Here is a 24,404-nt window from a genome sequence, read left to right on the forward strand (position 1 = left end):
CGATCCACCTACACATAGAAAAAAAATGAAAAATTAGATATGATATAATAATTGAAATTGAAAATTTTAATTACTAGAATATAATGTACCTTCTTCATCAGATTCATTTTCACTCATGAGAACATCTTTTCCTTTTAATTTTTTAACACCTACAAACACCAAATGTAGAATATTAGATGACAATTCACAAAAAATACTAACAAAAAATATTAATAAATTTGAGTAACTTACCTAGATGGTTTGAGTTCCATATCCAACTTCTTGTACACATCAAAGCCTCTATAGTAATATGATGAAGTCGACTACGGTGAGAAGTTAATATCTGACCACCAGTACTAAAAGCAGATTCAAAAGCTACAGTTGTTATTGGAATAGCTAAAACATCCCTTGCAATTGCTTGAAGGGTTGGAACAAACAATCAACTAATACATTGCAAAGTCGATCAGTTGTGTGAGGTGCGGGAACATAAATGAACCTATAAATTAAGCAATATTTTGTAAGACATATAATCTTTCTAGAGGTGCATAAAAAAAATTACTGGAAAATTTATAAATTAAAAAAGGTGTACCTCAAAATTATATTTTGCAATGTCCAATTGTCATCAATATAGTGAGTTGTGATAGACATATACCCTTTCTTTTGATTGCTTGCAGTCCACATATCCGATGTAATTGCTATTCTTCCTTTATTTGTATCTATCAACTTCATAACAACTTGTTTTTCATGTTCATAGATGCCGAGTATCTCTTTCTTTATCATATTTCGTGAAGGAAGTTGAAATAATGGTTGAATTGTTGTCACGAATCTAGTAAAACCAATATGGTCCACTATTGACAATGGATATTCATGCAATATAATCATTGTTGCAAGTTCCCTCTTGGCATTTTCTTCATTATAAGCTCCACAAGCCAATTCCTTTTTGCCACTTGAAATCTTAGAAAAAAGTGTTTTTTGTCCCCCTTTTCCTTTTGCTAAAGCCTTCTTTTGAATACATATGTTTGTATGATGGTGCAAGTGCTTTGTTCCATTCTTTGTTTCTCCACCAAGCAGTTTCTTGCAATAGTTACATTTAGCTTTGTATTTTCCATCAACTTTTATCTTTTCAAAGTGTTCCCACACAACACTTTTCAATTTCCCTTTCTCAGGCTCTACTTGTGTTGTTGAATGTATTTCATCATGAACTTTTGAAGGTGTTTGCGTAGATGGATTCAATGGAGATTGACTGTCATTATTGGAACTTTGAAAGGGAGTTGGTTGTTGTGAACACTGTGGTGGACTTGGTACCTGCAAATCTTGATCTCCTGTGCTCATTTTCTCTAGAAACTAACATACGTAACAAAAAAAAATCAAACAAAGTAAAAAGGTTAATTTCTTTTTTAACAAAATATAAAAGGAAAACCAATAATCAAGTTTAAAAATATTTCAAATATTTTTTATACTATTAAAAATTTATATTATACCACTTAAACGAAATAGCACAAATAACAAAATTAAATTAATAATAATTCAAATTTAAACGTAGATTCTTCATCTTTTGATCTTGAATTAAATTAAGGATTTATGCAATTGAGCACTTAAAATTGAGAATTAAACATTATCATGAAACAAAAAATAAATAATAAATAAAATTATCATAAAGGAGTAAAGATAATTAAATGTGTGACCCAAATTTGAGAATATCCATTTGAACATAACATAACGGAAAAAAAAATGTATAATTAAGATTATGATAAAAGGAAAAGTACCTTGAAGATCTGCTTAAACCTTAAAGAACAAGCCAAACAATTAAAAGAGAGTAAAAAAGTGTATAACCAAAGTAACAAAAAGAAGAGCTACAAAATAAGAGTCAAACATTTTCATGAAAATAAATAAATAAATAAAGATAATCAAATGTGTAACCTAAAAATTATTTCATAGAATGAAATTGAGGAACACCTATTTGAACATAACCATGTACAGAGAGTAAAAATTATGTAATAAGAAGAAGAAAAATTACCTTCAAAATTAAATCTTGAAAAACAAACCAGACAATTGAGAGAGTAAACAAAGTGTATAACAAAAAACAAAGAGAATGAGAAATATGTTATATATATATATATATATATATATATATTATATTATATTATATTATATATTATATTACTATGTATATATATATTATATGTGTGAATATCTTATGTTTATATATATATATATATATATATATATATATATAATTATTTATATATATTATATTATATTATATAATAATATAAATATAATAATATATATTATATTATTATGTATATATATTATATGTATATGCGTAGATATTTTATGCTTATATATATATATATATATATATATATATATTTCTTTTAAATTTTTATAAATTTGTAATGTTATAAATTTGTTTATAAAAGATCTCACTAGTTAAATGATTAATTTGTTTTATACGTATATATTATATATATTATATTATATTATTATGTATATATATTATATGTATATTATATTATATTATATTATATTATATTATATTACATGTATATGTGTAAATATATATATATATATATATATATAAGTATATTTTATTTATATGTATATATACTATATTATATTATATTATATTATATTATATTATATTTTATGTGTAAATATATTATTTATTTATATATATTTTTAGATTATTTAATAAATTATAAATAGTTTAGTAATTTAAGCGGGGACAGGTATTTGGGCGGGTATATATATATCCCCATCCCCAGTTGAAAATTTTGGGTATTACCCATACCCATACCCATACCCAGTCAAAGCGGGGATTCCCCGTCAAAACGGGGACGGGTTCGGGTGATACCCACGGGCACGGGTTTATTTGCCATCTCTACTTCCAAGAGTATGATAAGGTAAATCCTTATATAATAGATTTGATTTCTTTCCAAATTTACATATAAGAATCTCATTCGACTCTCACAACTAAATATCTTTCTTTATTTGAGTCCAAAATTTAGTAAAAGAAGGATATTTTTCACTTTTAGCTCTAACGTTAATACATTCCACTCATCACCACATAATAGGATTCACTCCTTATGAATCCCTTAAACTCTCAACATGTACATTCATGCAACTTCAAATACATCTTTCTTTCAATATTTAATCAACATTTAAACACATTATAAAGCACACTATTACAACTAAACATAAGTTCACTTTGACCTATTTTGAGTCACTTGTACAGATCCTAGAACCATGTGTGACCACGTGTGTCTCAAAATGCTGAACTAACTCAAAAAATAAAGAAAAAAGTGAACTTACTCTCTTTAAAATTTTGATGAGTCAAAAGTTTATACATCTTCATTACGTATCCACTAGCGATCTCTGTTTATAAAAAAAAAAATGAGAGATGAACCGATAAAGCTAGAGAGAAGACAAATGAAGTTATAGAACTTTATAGAGATATGAATTTTATAAAATGAAACTCATTAACATCAAATCTATTTAATTGAAGTGCTTTTGAATCAAATAATCAAGTATCATCACTAAAACTATTCTTAACTATTTTCTAGGTCCTTAAATACAACATTTATAACATAAAAAGTACTTTTATGTTTTTTTTTTTGTAATTCAGAGTTTTATTTAAGATTTTCTTAAACTACAACATATTTCAGTGTAACTATAACATTTGATTTTAATTTAGGATTCTAACCGTGACTTATAACTTGGATTTGAAGATGACGCTACACAACTAACTTAAAATTAGATAAGAATTTGCACAATTAAAATATTGTTTTTTTTTTTCTCAAATACATTAACATATTAAGCTGCTTAAATAATTCAGTTTTTTTTTCTTCAGAAAACTACTCTAGTTTAATATATAAAATTTTATCTGAAAATAATTAATCCAAGAACATAAACCATTATTAATTTGAAAAAAGAAAAAGTAGGAATTAAAAAATATAAATCAATTATATAAAAATACAAAACCACTGACAATCAAAGAAGAAAAAAATGTAACAGGTAGAGAAGAGAAAAATTTAATGTAAGAGATTTCGCAAAAATTAAGTTTTTCTTTGACAATAAAATTATAAATGTCTTGATAAAAGGTATCATAAAAAAATTATTAAAGAAAAACTGTATTTCCTACATAGGTTGATTAAGGTAATTAAAGATGAAAAGTTACCAAATAAATGAGAAACTTTGTAGTAAACATCATCCTTTTTAATTTTTAACACCCTGAAAGTTTTGACGATTTGGTTTCGTGTCAATTATTCGCCGCCTCTTATGTTATCCCAATTATTTTTTACTAAACCCATTTTAATCCTCGAATTGCACCATTTTTAACTACCACCAGGAATTTTAATATGCAATTTTATAAAATTTCCATTTCTGCGAAAGAAAAAATAAGGCTTAATTATTATTTTAGTCCTTTAATTTGTTGGTGTGGTTCATTTTGATCTTTTATTATTTTTTGGTTCAATTTGGTCTTTTAATTATTTAAAAATATTCAATTTGGTCCCTGTTGTTGAGTTGACGTTAACACTGTTTTCGTACATACCACCTGTCATTTTGTGGAATTTTCAATTTTTTTTAAATAGAGGGACTAAGTTAGAAACAAACAATGATAGCTTGACATGTGGTACAAGCATGACCTGTCATTTGACAATATATTTTTTAAATAAAAAAATCTCAAATTGACATGTGTCACAACCATACGTGACATTTTAAATTTTTTTAATAAAAAAAATTACAAAATTTCACAAAATGACACGTGGCATGTACGGAGACGGTGTTAATGTTAACTTAACGGCAAAGAACAAATTGAATCTTTTTTAATAATTAGAAGACCAAATTAAACCAAAAAAGAATAAGGGACCAAAATGAACCAAATCAACAAATTAGGAGACGAAAAAGATAATTAAGCCAAAAAATAGTTATTAATATTACTAAAAAAGAGTATGATAAAAGGAGTAGAGTAGATAATTAAATATCATTTTACAAAATTACAGATTACAATAATAATTTTAGAAGACAGAAATCAAATAATTGAATCATCTTCAAATACCACGGTTTTACTGATAAAAAAGAGTAACAGTTCACTTTTTCCATTTTTTCTTTCTCTTTTAATATACCTTTTTCTTTTCATCTTAAAAGATGTATCTCCTTAATCAATATGATATCTCTTAAAATTCTAAAAATAAAAACAAGTACCTTTTAGTAATCCTTTCGCTTTATTAATTAGTGAACCATGCATAATTACGCAGAACTGGTATTAATTAGTGAATCATGCAGAATTAAGTTTACCTAATTTTTAACGGTCTTCACGTCGACAAAAATCGATATAACTGTTGAGAGTTCAATATTATTTTTCAGTTTCTTACACTTGCTTTGTAGAAGATAATAAGCTTTGCCCTGATGAAATATATGATAAGAATAGTGAAAAAGTAAAGTTTTTTTTTTCCTATGAAGTGATTAATAATTTAAGCATTTGAATTCTTCACAAAAATCAATAGTTTAGAGACTATATAGACTTCAGAATATTCGGTTTGAGTCTGTGTAAAAACTCCAATCCCTTTAATCACGTGTTGGGGAAAAATAGCTTTTGTTTTTCCATTTTTCTGATAAAAAAAAAAATGAAAATTTGATACATCACTGTCATCATTTAATAACAATTTAGTGTTGCTGTCTCTCATGATTTGTGTTCCTTTCAATTAATCAGAATCAATGAACTCTTCTAGAAAGTCCTTTCGAGTGAATGGAAGTTGAGATTTCTTGGTGAACCTAGAGCCGCTAACGTTACCATTCAGAAGCTGCACAACCTGCACCAATAGGTCAATTGCAAAGTGATGAACTTTACTACAATTTAACAAAAGGGTTTCACTTTCCTAAGGTTTAACGGTTTTAGAAATATAAACTCCTCAAAATTAACAACATTGAAGAAAAAAAAACAGTTATTCTAAATTTTAAGGTGAAAAGGTTGTTTTGTTGAAGTTTGAGGAGAAGAGGAGAAGCAGAGAACGAGAGAACGTGCCTGGTTCATGGAGGGGCGACGAATAGAGGATTGTTGAATGCATAAAGAAGCTGTGAAAAGCATAATTTTAATCTGCCGACAGTCAAAAACATAATCAGCAAGTGAAGGATCAATCAGCTCCCTAATGCTGTTCTTTTTCAGAAAAGGTTCTGCCTGCAAAAGTATTACAGAAAAGGTTCAAGCACACATTTTTATTTCTGTTATTTTTTGGTTGAATTGCTCAACGTACCCACAAAACAAGGCTTTGTTGTGAATAATCAAGTGCTCTTCGCCCAGTGACTAATTCTAATAGCACTACACCAAAGGCAAAAACATCTGTTTTCTCATCCACTATCCCATGAAGCAAGTATTCTGGAGCAAGGTAACTGTGCAGCAGTCATAATTGAAAATTGAGTTAATAGCAAGTTACAGAAAAGTACAAATCATTTAATGAGAATGTGACAACAAACCCAAAAGTCCCTTCGATTTTTGAAACGCTGTGGTGGGTCCAATTCTCTGGTAGCCATTTTGCTAGCCCGAAATCACAGATCTGCACGAAAAATTTCTCAACTTTTCAGAATTTTATTATTGTCATACATACCATTATGCAGAAATGATGTCCACTTACGTACAAAGCAGGTTTTTGTTAGAGTACAAACGGGAAAATAGACAGGTTTCATAACTTCAATCCTAACAAATCAGGGATCTCCCAAAACTTGTTTTTGTCTTTACAAACCATAAACCAAAATAATGCCAAAAGAATGAATATGTGGTGATTAACCATAGAATCAAATCAAATCTGCACAAAAGAATCCAAAGTCATACCCATACCTGCGGCTCAAAGTCCTCAGTGAGCAAGATATTTGATGCTTTTATATCTCTGTGGATAATTCTTCTTTGACAACCTTCATGAAGATACAATATACCCTTGGCTGTTCCTAATGCTATTTTCTGCCTAACAGACCATGGTAGCTTCTCCTTGGAACCTAACAGCAGTGAGATATTAACAATTAATGACAGTAAAATTTTGCTGAAATGCTAAGAACTGTGTGATGGTAAAGTAAAATTGATCCAACCATTCAGCACTGAAGCTAAGCACCCTTTTTCAGACAACTCAAGCACTAAATGCATTCCTCCCTCCACTCCATAGCCAACTAATTTAGCAGTATTGGGATGGTTTACATGAGCCATTATGCCAAGTTCTGATAAGAAGTCCCCTATAGTTTCATTTTCTGCTCCACGTGTCAATCGTTTAATAGCCACCAGCTGATTATTTGGTAAACACCCTTTGTAAACTTCAGCATAACCACCTTTTCCAATACAATTTTCTGCACCACCAATGTAATGAGTTTAATCTTTGCAAAGGGCATGTTAACCACTAAAGTATAAACAAAAAAGAGTAAAATCAGAATAAACATTGATGCAATTGATATCTGCAACCAACCGTGTTAAAGTAGACAAGGGAAATGCATCAACGAGTTTGAATGAGATTGTTTAACTTCGTTTTTATTTGAAGTAGGTTAACAAATCCATCAATATCAGGTCATTATTGTAAAAAGGAAATGAAGTGAACATCTGTAACAACTTTTAGCTGGATAACATTAATGTAATCATCCATTAAACATGTTGCATTGCATACCTTGGGCGAAGTAATTGGTTGCAATTTGTATCTCATGGTGAGTGAAGATCTTCCAGGGTGAACTATGAAAGGAAGAATCAGAATCTATCACAGTCTCCCTCATGCCACTGCTGAATATTCTGGAGAGTTTGAGGACACTTAGAGGATACAATGTGGCCACCGGCTTCTTCGATTTGACCCTCAACAATTGAAGAAACGCATGCCACTTAGAACCGGGCTTTGACTTATCAGAATCCGTAGTACCAGGTTCTTTCGAAGAACTAGTTTCTGATTCTGAACTCTTGAAAAAATAATCTTCAAGAACGCCAACAGGGGAATCCACCTCGTCCTCCATTTTCTACCACCCAAACCCAGAATCTAAAGAGAACAAATTCCAAATCCAAATCCAAATCCAAATCCAAATTCAAATCCACCACGAAAATGTGAAACTTGATGAAACAGATAGAAAATGAGAGGAGGAATTAGAAGCGAACCGTCAACTAGAACATGAAAACCCAACACGCCATAAAAATCTAGGATGCCAAACTGTGGGGAACGGTTGTGGGAGTTAACTAAACTGCACGGAGCTTTCAATTCAAAGGAATTTTCCTAGAAAACAATTCTGAAAAACCAAGTGCAATGTAAGAATGAACGAAACTCGAGGGAGAGGTGAAAGCAACGCAACAACTAATGTATCGAAACAGGTGCACTGAAATCACATGGCAACACAACATCTCAGTTACCCACAAGGCGAAATAAATCCTCAGCAAGGACGAAAGAAATTTAATCCAACATTTCATGGTTGAAGTAAAAGTGGGGTAGCTGGAATGCCATAAAGGCAATATTTTGAATTTGACTACTTAACTAATTACTTTATGTTTTTGTTTTCTTGGGAGTTGTAGCAACGAGGGTTGGGAGACCAGGAGACAGAAGCATGAACGAAGAGGCAGACATCAACATTAGTTATTACTTCGCCTTCTACATTCAACTAACTACAACCTTCTTGCAATGTCGTTTTCTAGTTTAATTGTCTGAGCAAAATAAATTTATGACCCTTTCCCGCAAAAATCAACTATCGGATGATCACAACAAATGGTAGAATGTTATCATTGCGGATTATCATATCGCCCCTCACGTAGAGAATAAGAAAAGAAATGCAATCTTTCTATGGCTTTATTATTATTTTTTTCTTTTTAAACTATATATAAATTTGTGATAGAGTGTGTTGTTGTGATTTGAATTGTGGGGGACGAAGAAAGAGACAGAAGTGAAGAAAAGAAATGGCTTTAGAGATGATGGTCACGGTAGGTTCTTTGGTGAGAGAAAAGGTGTGTTTGGTGTTTGTGGTCTCCTCTTGTATATTGGGATTGTTGCTTATGGCAACCCAACCCAACCTTGGCTTCATTCATGGAAGATTTGTCCTGTATAATAATAATGTTCTGTTTGTAGCGATGAAAGTTAAAAACATGTTACTGTTTGTGGGCAATTCACCATGCGTACGTGTTTAATCGTTTCTGGATACTTTCATAAGCACCTTGTCCCTCTCTTTCCATGCTTGTTTTTGCTTGGGGTTTAAGTAGAATTAAGATTGGTAAATGTGTGAAAACGGGTAATTCAATCCGATCTGGCTTAATCCACCACAGGTTAATTATTTAGTGAGCAAATTCAACTCGACTCATTTATTAACGAACAAAAAAAATTCGAACCCAACCCGACCCATCACGGTTGGTGGGTTAAACGGGTTGGCTCACGAACTCAATTAATTAAAAAAATATTTAATTTTTATTTTTTTGCAGTTAAAACTAAATTATAATTCTAATTAAAATATAAATAAACTTTAATATAATCCAAATCCAATCCAAAATCACAAAAATACAAATTATATGTGTTGACTAAAAAGACAACCTAACACGACCCAAGTGCAAAATCTAATTTAACAAAAAATACTTGTGTGATCCTTTATTTGTGGATTGGTGAGTCAACCTGGCTCATCACGGGTTCAACCCGGGTGAGCCGGATTCTAAGTGAGCCAAATCAAAAATTAACCCGTATTAAAATTTGTAAAAAAAAAAAATTAACCCAACCCGACCCAAACCCGTGATGAGATGGGTTGACTCGCAGATTCCAGTTGACAGCTCTTAGCATTAGTATCGGTTAGGATTGGTGTTTTTTACTTATCATGCCACGCGAGAAACCTATTGGTAATTAGGTTGTTTTGTTAAAATGGACTTGAATGTTAGATCAAAGGTGAAAAAAAAATTAAAAAAGAAAACTAGTTGTTGAAAACTTTGAAGTTAACCCATCGGATCGTAAGGAGACACAAAGTTTACGAATGGTAAAAGTGAAAGAGGAAGAGGTAAATTGAGTTTGTTTTCTTGTTAAAAAAATATCAGATTATAAGTCTTTTGATTTTTGGCCTCTCAATATTATATTTGTATGATTTTAGTACAAACATTTTGTATAATAAAGACAAAATGTTACTTCTATCATATAAATTTAATTCAATCATAATAAATTCTTATGTAGTACGCTTTTTTTCTTTTTCTTTTTTATTTGATTGTTTGTGATGTTTGTTTTTTAGGTTAGATATATTTTTAGTCTTTTAACTTTTATTAAAAATTGGAATTAATTCATTTTCAAATTTTGGACCAATTTAATTATTTTAATCAAATTTTGTTAAGTTTATTTGATGTTTCAAACGTGTTTTATGATAATATTTGAGGCGAAAATGTGTCATATGGTATAAACAACTCAAATCAAATCGTGAAATGCATTTGAAATGTCAAATAAATTTAACAAAATTTGATTAAAAAGATTAAATTCACCCATTTATAAAGATAGATGACTAAATTAATCCAAAGTTTGAAAATAAACTTATTTCAATTTTAATTAAAAGTTAAGGGACTAAAAACATATTTAACTTTTTTTTAATGTCATTGCAAGAAAATAATATATTTTCAATGATTATTATTTGTTGATAATTCAAATGTAAGTTTAAGTTCCATATTAAATGAAATGAAAAACTTGAACATTGTATAATAACGAAGATCTGTCAACTTATTGTCCTAATATTTTAGATTAAGAGTGGTTTTGACTAATTTCATCAATCCTGCTATATTCCATCATTATGTTCTTCGAAAATATATATATATATATATATATATATATATATATATATATATATATTTTAATTTTCTATGCATGTTTTCGTAAAAAGTCAACTATATTTTTTTTTTAATTATCTTTATACTTGTGCTTCTCTTTTATTTCTGTAGTCGGAAAAAAAAATAGTTGTGGGGCACTAAAGAAAAAAACAAAACATAAACAGTGTAGGTTAGGTGTCACTGGTGGCGGAACTTTGGACCAAAATATCAGGGAGCCAAAATTATTTTTTTCTACATTAAAATAAAATTATTTTCTCACATAATTTTCTATATTCAAAAAATCCAGAAAAATATGATAATAATATATATGAAAGTGTAAAATAAAATTTATTATCAATAATCATATATTAAAAAACACAAAATTTACCTATAGTGTTTCTCAATGTTCTTTCAATTATTTAAAATCTTGAATAATAAAATCATAACTGAAGTTTGTTCCAATATCCCTTCCAATATGGATTATTATAATGCTTGTTATAAAATCTTTTAAAACCTATAAAAAAAACACTAAAAAAAGTTAAAACATGTTGATGATAATCAAGTGAATGCTAACTAGAATTCAATGAAAATCAATTCAATTACATGTAACAATAAAAACATTTGAGTCAAGTCATCTGCTTGGTTTTTTACTAAAATGACAGCACAATAAGCAATATACAACATTTTTTAATTGCGAATACCGAATACTTTAGCCATGAAGGAAATAAGTTAAATCATGTGTATTGAAATCTTTTTGGATAACCATCTTTAGTAAACAACGGATAATTTTCTAGATAGCATTTGATATGAACCTCATTTAAGATAAGCCCTTCGTACCTCATCAATTTGATTTGGTGGGTATTGTCAAATTTGAGGACGTTTTTCCGGATCACATTCTAAAGCATTTTCAAATTGTATGTAACTCTAGGAACTTTATATAGTTGTTTTTCATTTTCTTCATTTTTTGGATTATCATGAAGTTTCTAAAGTTTAGATGACGTAGATACATTTTTTTCAATCTTCATCACAAGCATCCCTTTTGAAAAAAATAATAATTATTCTACTCTTCATCATAATTTTTCTAATGTAAATTTGTCACCCTTCACCTATTTTGGAGAAGATAAAATTATGAATACACCAACTAAATTAAATCTCAAAACCAAAACTTAATATTTTAAGAAAATTAACAACTTCCAAGTGGTCCCTTACCTCAAAGTAGATTTCTAATACTGTTCTTTCCTTATACAACTTCAAAGGCTAAAATAACTCTATATACACAAAGATAGTTTAATCAACAATTAGAACATGATTTTATGACCATAAAGATATAAGAATTAATTTACTCAAAAGAAAGAATTGTTCGATCCAAAATATTCCTTAACTCCTTAATTTTGTTGTAGTACCGTTTGATTTAGAAAATAATAAGAGATCGATGGTAAAGATTGGAATGGAAAGAAAACATAAAAAGAGATAAAAGTACTAAAGAAAAAGAAATCAAATAAAGAAATAAAATAATTTACAACAGAGAGAAAAACCATAATTTTTAAATTTAAACAAACTTTTTAAAACTAAATTATATAAATAATATAATAATATATAAATATATTTTTAAAAAATATATATAAAGAATAAAGAAAAAAAAAACGTTGGGAGAGCACCGGCTCCGCTGTCATAGATAAGTTCCGCCGGTGGGTGTCCCTCAGTATTAAGATTTAATATATCATCCATGCTCCAAGTGTGTTATCTCGCATCACCGGTACAAAAAATCGCCCGTGTTTCCTCCACTCAACGTTATGAAGGTCTTAATTTGTTTATAAAACTTAAACTACAAAAATCACCTCTTATCATGTCGTTTTCATGGTTGCTAAAACAAAAGTAACAAAAAAAACAATGCAATAATAAACTCATTTCTTTAAGACCTATACGTGTTGTGGATTATCTTGTTGTCCACACTAATGCTTCAGATAATGACAACCAGATTAACAATCTTAAGTAAAAATTATTGTAAAAACACTTATATATTATTTTAGTGCAATATAATTTTGATATTTAAAATAAGTATTTATTGTAAATGATAGTTATAACGTATAACTTGGCAGTAATTTTATTTTCAATACCTGAATTTTGAAATGGATTATAACTTACTTCATTAACCACTATATTTAAATCATCAATAGTATATTTATGTTATTATATTTTTTATAATATAATTGTCACATGGTTATATTGGTTGTTAAAGTATATTTTTTAATATTCGTTCCCATAAGACAATAGACACATAAAAAGGAGCACAAAGTCAAATGTGTGTGCTTTATTCTACTTTCAGTTTTGGTGCATTAGAAAGAGTTTACTTCTATAGTTGTTGCAAGTTATCTACCTCATTTATTTACCTATACTTTCTTTATTTAGTTAAACATTAAAAATATAAATTGCAACAGTTAATATTAAAAATCAAATTAATTTATACATATAGAGTTACATTAGTGATCACTTAAAATACACAAACGTCTGGTTTAAAAATATCAACCCAAAAGAAATTAATAACTATATTAATATTATGTTTGAAATATTTTATCACGAAAAATCTATCACATGCCTCATTAATTGTAAACTTAACCTAGACTTTCGTTAAGAAGTCAAGGTTTATTTATAAATAAACAAAGCAGTCTGTGCAAAGAACGGAAAAGACTCTTTAAATATGTTTGTCAAAATTTTCTGTAAAGATTTTTGACAAAGAAGCTTCTTTTTTTTGGAAGACTTCTTTAAAATTTTATTATTTAGTTTAGAGATAAATCGATTCAAATTAACCTTAAATTAGGTAGGTAGATAACTTTTTTATAGGTGTTGCTTATGAGTACAATACCAGCTAAAAAATTAAAAATAGCTTTTAGAAAATATATATAAAATAACACGTAAAAAATAATAAAAGAGTCTATTATACTAATTTTAATAAATAAATTTTGTATACATTTTTTAATTGTATTCTTTAGACATTATTAGTATCTGTCTCTATTCATAACCCATTAATGTTTTGACCTTTTTTTAATAATTTGGTGCCTGCTACGGTGACTCTTGAATGTTTTCCGTTTGTGAGTGGGCCAGCGTGAGTGGGCCAGCGTGAGTGGGCCAGCTTTTTGTCGGGAGTCCAAGATCTGCCCGAGACGGGCTTCAATTACCCAAAATAAATAATTAGAAAAGTTGAAATCGGTAACGGTAATTGGAAAGTGTAAATTGAACTGGTGTAGTCTCCGGGCGAAAGAAAGAGACAAAGTAAGAGTTGGAGGCAAAATAAAAAAATGAATGAACGGGTTGTTAAAACGGGGTTATCTGGGTACCTTGATGAGAGTGTTGTTCTTGGAAGGTACTGGTGTTAGTAAGTGTTTGGAAAAAAATAATAAACAATGAGGGAAGTGAGTTTGGTTCGCTGATCAAGTTTGAACAAACAAACAAAGCTCATAAGACGCAGGTAACTAACTAACTCCACCACACTGGTCAAACCAAAACCCTCTCTTCTCACAACACCCTTCACTCTCAGATCTCCCGTTCATAATCCAAACTCAAAAAACATCCTTTGCAAAACAATAACAATTGCAATGTCCCTTCCCTTCTATTTCTCCCTCTCTTTTATTTTCTCTCTTTCATTTATTCTTCCGCCTCCTTCTCTCGCCGCCAACGAAACCGTTCCGTGTCCATTGAACATCACCGTGCTCCGCGTGGTGGGCGGCGGCGCCCGTCCCTCCTTCGACTCCGGCACGCAGTGCCATTACATCCTGCAGGCCCTCCACCTCCTCCAGGCGGACTACCTCCGCCGCAGCAACCTCTTCGTGCCGCCGCTCAACGCCTCCGAGTCCTGCTGGGCCTCCTTCCAGTCCTTCATCAACGAGTTCGACCCGAGCATCGATATCCGCTCCTCCTGCGGACTCAAAACCGAGTGGATCTCCCAAGGCTGCATGAACATCACCACCAAACAGCAGTTCGAAGACACCGCCCCCACCGCCGCAATCCAGGCCGTCCAAGGCAACTGCAACCAGTCCCTCGAAAACAACGCCCCCTGCGCCCTCTGCACTACCAAACTCTCCAACCTTCTCTCCTACTTGACCGGCCCAACCGACGGGAACGTCTCCGATTGCCGAGCCTATACCTCCATCTACGCCGCCTCTCTCTCTGACCAATATGGCGCCACTGACCCCGGAACCGCCAAGTGCCTCTTCGGCCTCGATTTTTCCTCCCCCGGCTCCAGCGGTAAGCGCCGAACCATCATTATCGTGGTTTCCGTTTTCTGTTTTCTGGCTTTGCTTGTTTTCGCCGGGGTTTGGACTTACATTAGATGGAAGAAGAGGAACGAGTTTGCGGGAGGGAAGGGTGTTGGAACATCCGAACTTGGTTTGGGTTTGGGTTCTGGGTTGGATTCCATGAATCAGAGTACGACTTTGATTAGGTTCACTTTTGATGAGATTAGAAAGGCTACTAGGAACTTCTCCAGGGATAACATGATCGGGAGTGGGGGTTATGGGAACGTTTACAAAGGAATCTTGCTGGATGGTAGTCCCGTTGCTTTCAAAAGGTTCAAGAATTGTTCTGTTGCCGGGGATGCAAGCTTCACTCACGAGGTTGAGGTTATTGCGAGTGTTCGCCATGTGAATCTTGTTACCTTAAGAGGTTATTGTACTGCCACCACCAATTTAGAGGGGCACCAGAGGATTATCGTGACTGATTTGATGGAAAATGGGAGTCTTTATGATCATTTATTTGGTTCTTCCAAGAAGAATCTGAGTTGGCCTATTCGTCAAAAGATTGCTCTGGGGACCGCTAGAGGGTTGGCTTATTTGCATTATGGGGCTCAACCTTCCATCATTCACAGAGATATCAAAGCTAGTAACATTCTTCTGGACCATAAGTTTGAGGCGAAGGTGGCGGATTTCGGGTTGGCGAAGTTCAACCCAGAGGGAATGACGCATATGAGCACTAGAGTGGCTGGGACTATGGGGTATGTTGCTCCTGAGTATGCCTTGTATGGACAGTTGACAGAGAGAAGTGATGTGTTCAGTTATGGTGTTGTGCTTCTTGAGCTTTTGAGTGGGAAAAAGGCTCTTCAAACGAACGATGATGGCCAACCCTCTGCACTCACCGACTTTGCTTGGTCGTTGGTTAGAAACGGTAGTGCTCTGGATGTTGTTGAAGATGGCATTCCAGAGGCAGGTCCACCAGAAGTTCTTGAGAAGTATGTGTTGATTGCTGTGCTGTGTTCTCATCCACAGCTATACGCTAGACCGACAATGGACCAGGTTGTTAAAATGCTGGAGACAGATGAATCGGTTCCTTCGTTAACGGATAGGCCAATTCCTTTTATTGCTGGCAGGATTGACATTGAAAAATCTGCTCTCAGTAACTCGGGTCAGCTCTGCAGTCCAACCGGTTATCAAGCATATACATTACAAGGTCGACGCAGATCTATTTCCAAAGAAGAAGAAGAAAGTTCAGTGGCTGATACTGTTACCACAGAATGAAACTGTGGAAATTGGATTGTTTTCCTCTAGCTAGTGTAACCGCGTAGACATGATTTTTTTATACATTAAGATTTTAGATTGTATCTTCTTTTTTAACGTTTTTTGTTGTAAAGGGAAAAAGGTGTACAAAATTTGATTCTTTTTTGGTGTATGAAGGAATATAGACATTGCCCTTCCTCTTACCAAATTAGTAAAATATATATATAAAAGAAAACTATTGAAGATTACTGAAGGCGCATTTAAGTTCTGGTTTGCTGTTGGTATTAGTGGATGTAATAGGAGTTACCATTGTTGTTAGTAATGGTTTCATTTCAGTAACTTTCATGTCAACTGTGGATGTCGTTCCCAGAAGCAGAATCTTACGCTTTATAAAATTAATGAAATAATAGCATAAGCTAACAAAATTGGATATTTTCTTCAAAAAGCTTTAAATTATGTAAGATGTGAAAATGGCAAATTATATTCATACATTATGTACCGACCGGTCAGACAACCAAGAACAGTGGACCTCGTGTTTAGACTAGACACAATTGAGTCATAATTTGATTGATAGTAAATAAAATCTCTTACAAATAGTACAAATAGAAAATTCCGCTAGGTAATTAATTACATTAATTACTGTATTTAGTATCCTTACATTCAAACTCTTAGGCTGTGTTCGTTTGAGAGTGTACCACTGTTTCAGTCGATTTGTGAGAGCGGATTTAGTTTTGGAACGTGTTCCATTTCAGTTATTTGAAGGGATATGGGAGCGACGATTTGAGGGATAGGTGTATTATTTCATCCCCTAAAAAATAAGAGGATAAACAGGTATATTTATTACTTTACGAAATTACCCTTCGCTTGTTTGTGAGGTGAGGTGATGGGGTTGATGTGTGGTGAGAGATGGTCGTGCGTTGAGGTGGTGGTGTGGTTGTTATGGAAGGATGGCGGTGCTGTGATGAGGGATGGCAGTGCTGTGTGAGTGTTGCAGTGCTATTATGGAGGGGATGAGGTGTGTTGTTATTATGAGAGGGGGGATGGGGGTGTGTTGTTGTTACGAGAGGGGATGGCACCGGTTACATAATCGGTGCCTTTGTTTTGTGAAGGACCGACACCGGTTACCACACTGGTGTCAATGATTTTATTTTATTTTTTTACTTTTTTTTAAACTTTTTTTCTTAACTTTTTTTAAAACTTTTTTCTTAACTTTTTTCTTTAATTTTTTTTTAACTTTATATAAATTTTTTTTAAAATTTAATTTTTTTTACTTTCTTTTAAAATTTAACTGTATAATTTTTTTACATTCATAAATATTTAATTTTTTTATTTAAAATTTTATATAATTTTAATATTTTTTTAATTCGTATTAATTAATTATAATTATTTTTATAACATCAAATTATAAAATCATTCTCTTTTTTCATCAAGGGTATTTCGGTAACTTTCTAATTCTATCTATTTTTACAATTTATTTTATCTATCATATCAATCAAATCTTTCACTAACTTTCATAAAACTTATCTCCAAATCCACTCACTTTACCCTCTAAATCCACTCAAAAAAACACAAAAATCCATCCACCCAAATCTACACAAATTCATCTTCACACTCTCCCCCATATCCATCTCCCCAAAAGAACACACCCTTAGTTAAGCATCATATTGTCATGTACGGTTTGGTTTGGATTATTTACTAGTTTTTTTTCATTTGTTTTTCTGCTGTATTTTCAAAATATATTGATGGTCATTAATTTTAAAATTTTAAAACGTGTTAAAATTATTTTTAAAGTATCAATACAGTATGATTGTAATACTCAGCAGAGAATAACACAACAAAACTCAGTAAAAAAACTGAACTCGTCGTGTACATGTATTACTCAAACTTGGATTCTCTGTTGGTCTTTTATGTGTTGTTTCTTTATGTGCTTTCATAATACACTGATTACTACTAATTTTAACATTTTAAAATATATTAAAAAGATATTTAAAATACCAGTATAATATATTTTTAATATCCCGCAAAAGAAGAGAAAAAACCGATAAAAAATCTGAACTCGAATTACTCGAGAAGTTCAACACTAATTGGAACATACCTCAGAACGGTCAAATAAGAGATAGAGTAATATAAAGAGCAAACCCTGAGGAGTCAAGAGTGTCCGGTTGTGTAGAAACAATATTGATGTTTAACTGGATTATTCTGTGTTGATAAGTTGCCGAAGTGGCTTTTGTTTTATTGGACAAGGGAGCGTAAACACCCGACAACATAGCATAGCTGGCAATCAGACCAATATACTGATTCCGTTGTTTAAATATTAGGATTATAAGGTGGTGGTGGTGGTGACATAAATTAATGCATTCCTTTTTAGACAGCATGAGTGGAGTTTATAAAAGCTTCTTAATAAGTGGAGCTTTAGTTGGTATGATCTGGTTTAGTTGCCGATTACAACAAATTATTCAGGTGAGAGGGTACACAAATTGCATAACAAATTTTCTGTCATTGAGTCTTGCGTTTTGCCATAAAATTATAGTTTTAGTTTATTTAGAAGAGTGAGTTGTTCTTATATTCAGTTAAATTGTGACGTAATATAAATCAATTTAAAATAAGTTTACTTTTTAATTGGTTTCTTTATATATCATCTAAAAGTAGAGGCAAACTTTTCCCCTACACAGTCATCTAGAATCTGTTGCATTTGCATCCTTTTTGTAATTAATCCCAAGCAAATTTGTAGAAGGAGATTTGTGGTTCAAACTCTAACGTCAAAATTACATTCATATATTAAAAATTCCTATAAACGCATAGTATTTAACATTGTCTTTGTCTTATCTTGTAATATCACGCGCTCCAAGTAATATCACCGTATTAACACAATACTTAATACCGTAATTTACTAAATTTCCTCAAACATTCTAAAAAAAATGATAATGAGTCGTTGTTATGTTAGAGATGACAAATAAATGGAAAATTTCTGTATTGACCGGATATGAATATAAGTATGGAGAATCCCAATTTTTTTAATTGAGCATGAGGATAAGTATGTGGATGTACATATTCCCACCATAATATTCGTCCCCGCCATTTTTATGTTTCACATTTGAATATTTTTATTATTTTTTAATATTTATTTATTATATATTTTTTTTTCTTTTACATGAAAATGTTTAATACTCTCAATTTGAGTGTCTAATAACAAAACTTTTCATTTACTAGGTAATATAAAAATATATTTTTTATTTATTATTATTCACTTTTATTTCATTTGAGAACTCTTTTATTTCGCTAAAACAATTTTCGTTATCAAGTATATATGTTGATATTTGAAAAATTTTCTTAGATCTTTAAGATATTTTTTATCTTATCCAACATATATTTGATATATTTTAAGACACACATTTGTTAATTTTTTAATATTTTTATTTGTTGTTTATTTTCATCATGTAGAATATTATTTTGATATATTTTATCTAATTATTTTTTATTTTCTAATTCATTATCAATCATACTGTAGTTTTTTTTACTATAATTATATAAATAACTTTTATTTACTACAATATAAAAATTTAATTGAATTGTCATGAATATTTTTTATCATCATCCAACATATATTTGATTAAAAGATACAAGATTTATATCAAAATTTTATTATTATGTTTTTTTTTTTGCGTTATTTTGATCAAGTGATATTAGAATTTTTATTAGTGTATAAAAAAGAGGTTCATTAAAATTTAAAAAATTTAAGTAAAGAAACATTTAAAATATATTTTAATTTAAATATTTGTTTTCCTTTCATATTTTTTTAAAAATAGTTTTAAATTTTATCAACTAGGTTTTATTAATGTTTGCAAATTAATAAATGTTTTGATTATCATGAAATTTTATTTGGTATTCTAATCTAAAATGTAAACAATTATAATTTATTTCAAAGTATTTGATATTGAAAAAACAATCATCCACCAAATATTGAATATTTGATAATATTATGTTTCGTTTACCGTAATTTTTTATTATTTTATAAAAACTAATTAAAATTAATATTGAAGTAATAAAATAACGAGTACGGTATGGATACGAGATTATTTCCATTATCCGGTAAAAATGAAAATGAGACAAAAATTTAAAATCTATCAAATTTAGATAAAAAATAAAGATAATTTATTTTACGAAAATAGATATGGAATAGCGAAAACCAACTATCCCGTTTTTCATACCTATAGTGTATATTAAGCATTATGTTTAAAAGAATTTGTCCTATCACTCTTCAGCATTCGCATAAAAGATATTAGCAACTTATTTATACTGGCAAGGATTTTTGAATACTTGCACATATTTCAAAATAATTATTTAAACAATAAATTTAAATAAAAAAATTGATCTCAAAATATAATTTAAATAACATTGAATAAGAAATTATTTATGTAAATGAATTTATTCTTTCTAGAAGATAAATTTAAATAAGGTGTATGACCAAATATACGTTTTAAAAAGTAATTATATGTTAAAACAACTTTAATTTTATAAGTTTACACAAAAAAACTGATAAGTTTATAATATATATATATATATATATATATATATATATATATATATATATATATATATATATATATATATCTCACAAAACATTTACTTAAATAAAAGTAAAAATATCATTTCATCAAATAATATCCATAATATATACCTCTTAATTAATAATAACATATATAAAAAAATTAACTATAAAGATAACATCTCAATATAAACATAAATCTACAAAATTAAAGTTTGAATATTTTTTATCGTAAATGTTCCACTTACCAATCACTTTATTCTTGGTCATGTGAACTTTTTATAATATCAAAATAAATAAAAAGTAATATATGTAAGTTAGTATCATGATATCTATACTCACAATAAACTAACAAATAAGTTTATTTTTGATCATGTAATCTTTTTAATATTATTCAAATAAATAAAAAATAACGTATGTGAGTTAGATATCATGATATCTATACTCACAATTAACTAACAAATAAGTAGTTAATTAATTATACTTACTTTTTTTTATTAATTTAACCAAAATAAATCTATTTTGTATCTGTTGAGGATTTTATTTACAAATATTCACCAACATGAAATGTCATTCCTTTAAAAAATTAAATGATATTGTTAGTATAAATCCAATTAAAAATGAATGAAGTGGGTTGGATACATTATATTCATACTCCAAATTAATAAATGGGTAATTAAAATGTTCATAATTGTATGTTTTTATTAAATATATTTATTTTGTATCATAGAAGATTTTGACCCTCTTCATATCTTTCTTGACGTGTGTATATCTTTACAGACCGACGAATAGTGGTGTGACTAACCATATATTGTAGACATTTATTAGGCTTAGCTGTTAACAATTTCTTTCTTACAATTATTTATATCTTTAGTTATTTTAAAAATTAATTATTTTATAAATAATTTACTTTTAATCATTTTTCTAGGTGATTCCTCTTTCTGTGTCCACATTTCATAATACCTGTTTTACCCTTAGTTATTTTAAAAATTAATTCTTTTATAAATAATTTACTTTTAATCATTTTTCTAGGGGATTCCTCTTTTTGTGTCCACATTTCATAATACCCGTTTTACCCTTAGTTATTTTAAAAATTAATTATTTTATAAATAATTTACTTTTAATCATTTTTCTAACAATATAAGGGATTCCTCTTTTTGTGTCCACATTTCATAATACCCGTTTTACCCTTAGTTATTTTAAAAATTAATTATTTTATAAATAATTTATTTTTAATCATTTTTCTACAAATCTCTTTTGTCTTAAATCATCATTTAAATTTTCTTTTTACATACCTTATTTTTTTATATATATTTTTAAAATTATATATATGTTATTGATCTTAACTTTCTTGAAAATTAAAAATCTATCTTCTATAACAATAAAGGAGATTCCTCTTTTTGTGTCCACATATCATAATACCCGTTTTACCCTTAGTTATTTTAAAAATTAATTATTTTATAAATAATTTACTTTTAATCATTTTTCTAGGGGATTCCTCTTTTTGTGTCCACATTTCATAATACCCGTTTTACCCTTAGTTATTTTAAAAATTTATTATTTTATAAATAATTTACTTTTAATCATTTTTCTAGAGGATTCCTCTTTTTGTGTTCACGTTTCATAATACCCGTTTTACCCTTAGTTATTTTAAAAATTAATTATTTTATAAATAATTTACTTTTAATCATTTTTCTAACAATAAAGAGGATTTCTCTTTTTGTGTCCACATTTCATAATACCCGTTTTACCCTTAGTTATTTTAAAAATTAATTATTTTATAAATAATTTACTTTTAATCATTTTTCTACAAATCTCTTTTGTCTTAAATCATCATTTAAATTTTCTTTTTACATATCTTATTTTTTTATATATTTTAAAAATTATATATTTGTTATTGATCTTAACTTTCTTGAAAATTAAAAAACGCGAATACACAGGCGCGACATCGCCTGTGTGTTCTATAATATATATATATATAACATATAACAATAAAGGGGATTCCTCTTTTTGCATCCACATTTCATAATACCCGTTTTACCCTTAGATATTTTAAAAATTAATTATTTTATTAATAATTTACTTTTAATCATTTTTCTAGGGGATTCCTCTTTTTGTGTCCACATTTCATAATATCCATTTTACCCTTAGTTATTTTAAAAATTAATTATTTTATAAATAATTTACTTTTAATCATTTTTCTAACAATAAAGGGGATTCCTCTTTTGGTGTGCACATTTCATAATACCCGTTTTACCCTTAGTTATTTTAAAAATTAATTATTTTATAAATAATTTACTTTTAATCATTTTTCTACAAATCTCTTTTGTCTTAAATCATCATTTAAATTTTCTTTTTACATATCTTATTTTTTTATATATTTTAAAAATTATATATTTGTTATTGATCTTAACTTTCTTGAAAATTAAAAATGCGAATACACAAGCGCGACAGCGCCTGTGTGTTCATTAGTGTTCAATTAGATCATTTTTTTTGTTAAAACCGTTCAAATCATTAACGGTCATGAAATATGACTGTCACGTGTCACGATTTTTTTTAATTCTTTTTAATTTTTTAATTTTTCTTTTATTTTTTTAATTGTTTTAAATGTCCATGTGTCATACTATCCGTGTTTACGTGTCAGAGACAATGTTTTATATTCAATTTGGTCTTTATATTTGTTATTTTTATTCAATTTAGTCTTAATTTTAGTTAACATGAACCAATTGTGTCCCCATCGATGAACCAATTGTGTCCCCATCGAGGATGAGATCAAATTTAATTTTTATATAAAAATTATAATGATATGAATTTTAATCATTTTTCTACAAATCTCTTTTGTCTTAAATCATCATTTAAATTTTCTTTTTACATATCTTATTTGTTTATATATTTTAAAAATTATATATTTGTTATTGATCTTAACTTTCTTGAAAATTAAAAAATGTGAATACACAGGCGCGACAGCGCCTGTGTGTTCACTAGTATATATATATATATATATATATATATATATATATATATATATATATATATATATATATATATATATATATATATATGAAGTGCAACAAGATTTAGGCTTTATTCAGATAGAGAGATGGATTTAGGAATAAGTGTGAAGATATATTTGTTAAAATTTGTGTAGATTTGTATGTGTGTTTTTTTGTGTGAATTTAAAGAATAAAGTGAATGGATTTGAAGATAAATTTTAGAAAATTAGTGAATAATTTGAATGATTGATAAAAAAAAATAAAAAGTTATAATAGATAAAATTTCAAAATTAATAAAATGACCTTGATAGAAAAAATAAAATAATTTTTAGATTAGTTAAAAATATTAAATTTTAAAAAAATATTATTTAATAAATTTTAATAAAAAAATAATAAATAGTAAATTATATTAAATTGTTATTATTATTTTCATAATAATTTTTATTATATTTAATTACTATACATATACATATACATTATTTATTATTATTACTTTTATTAATTATTAATTATTGTTATTATTAATTATAAATATATATTATTGACTTTAATAATTTTATATATATATATATATATATATATATATATATATATATATATATATGATGTATGAGGATATTTATTATACATAT

General features: G+C 28.9%; 2 protein-coding genes across 3 annotated transcripts; one reads left to right on the plus strand and one right to left on the minus strand.

Annotated features, from left to right (window-relative positions):
• Positions 1-5,521: 5,521 nt before the first annotated feature.
• Positions 5,522-8,764, minus strand: LOC114181538 (receptor-like cytosolic serine/threonine-protein kinase RBK2). Of its 2 annotated transcripts, XM_028068017.1 has the most exons (8): positions 8,099-8,764; positions 7,626-7,982; positions 7,063-7,314; positions 6,818-6,972; positions 6,457-6,536; positions 6,237-6,372; positions 6,008-6,160; positions 5,522-5,795 (listed from the first exon to the last, which is right to left on the minus strand). In XM_028068017.1, the coding sequence occupies exons 2-8, from the start codon at positions 7,957-7,959 to the stop codon at positions 5,688-5,690; spliced, it is 1,218 nt and encodes a 405-aa protein (XP_027923818.1). In that variant the 5' UTR covers positions 7,960-7,982; positions 8,099-8,764; the 3' UTR covers positions 5,522-5,687. The 2 variants fall into 2 exon arrangements, with proteins under 2 accessions (XP_027923818.1, XP_027923823.1); XM_028068022.1 differs by having other exon boundaries at positions 7,626-8,764.
• A 5,269-nt stretch (positions 8,765-14,033) lies between these two features.
• LOC114192515 (probable LRR receptor-like serine/threonine-protein kinase RKF3) lies at positions 14,034-16,481 on the plus strand. The gene has a single exon (XM_028082263.1). It carries the CDS (start codon positions 14,341-14,343, stop codon positions 16,252-16,254), a length of 1,914 nt encoding a protein of 637 aa, XP_027938064.1. The 5' UTR covers positions 14,034-14,340; the 3' UTR covers positions 16,255-16,481.
• The last annotated feature ends 7,923 nt before the right edge of the window (positions 16,482-24,404 follow it).

Source organism: Vigna unguiculata, chromosome 1 (genome assembly GCF_004118075.2).
Source record: "Vigna unguiculata cultivar IT97K-499-35 chromosome 1, ASM411807v1, whole genome shotgun sequence".
Taxonomy (NCBI): Eukaryota; Viridiplantae; Streptophyta; class Magnoliopsida; order Fabales; family Fabaceae; genus Vigna; species Vigna unguiculata.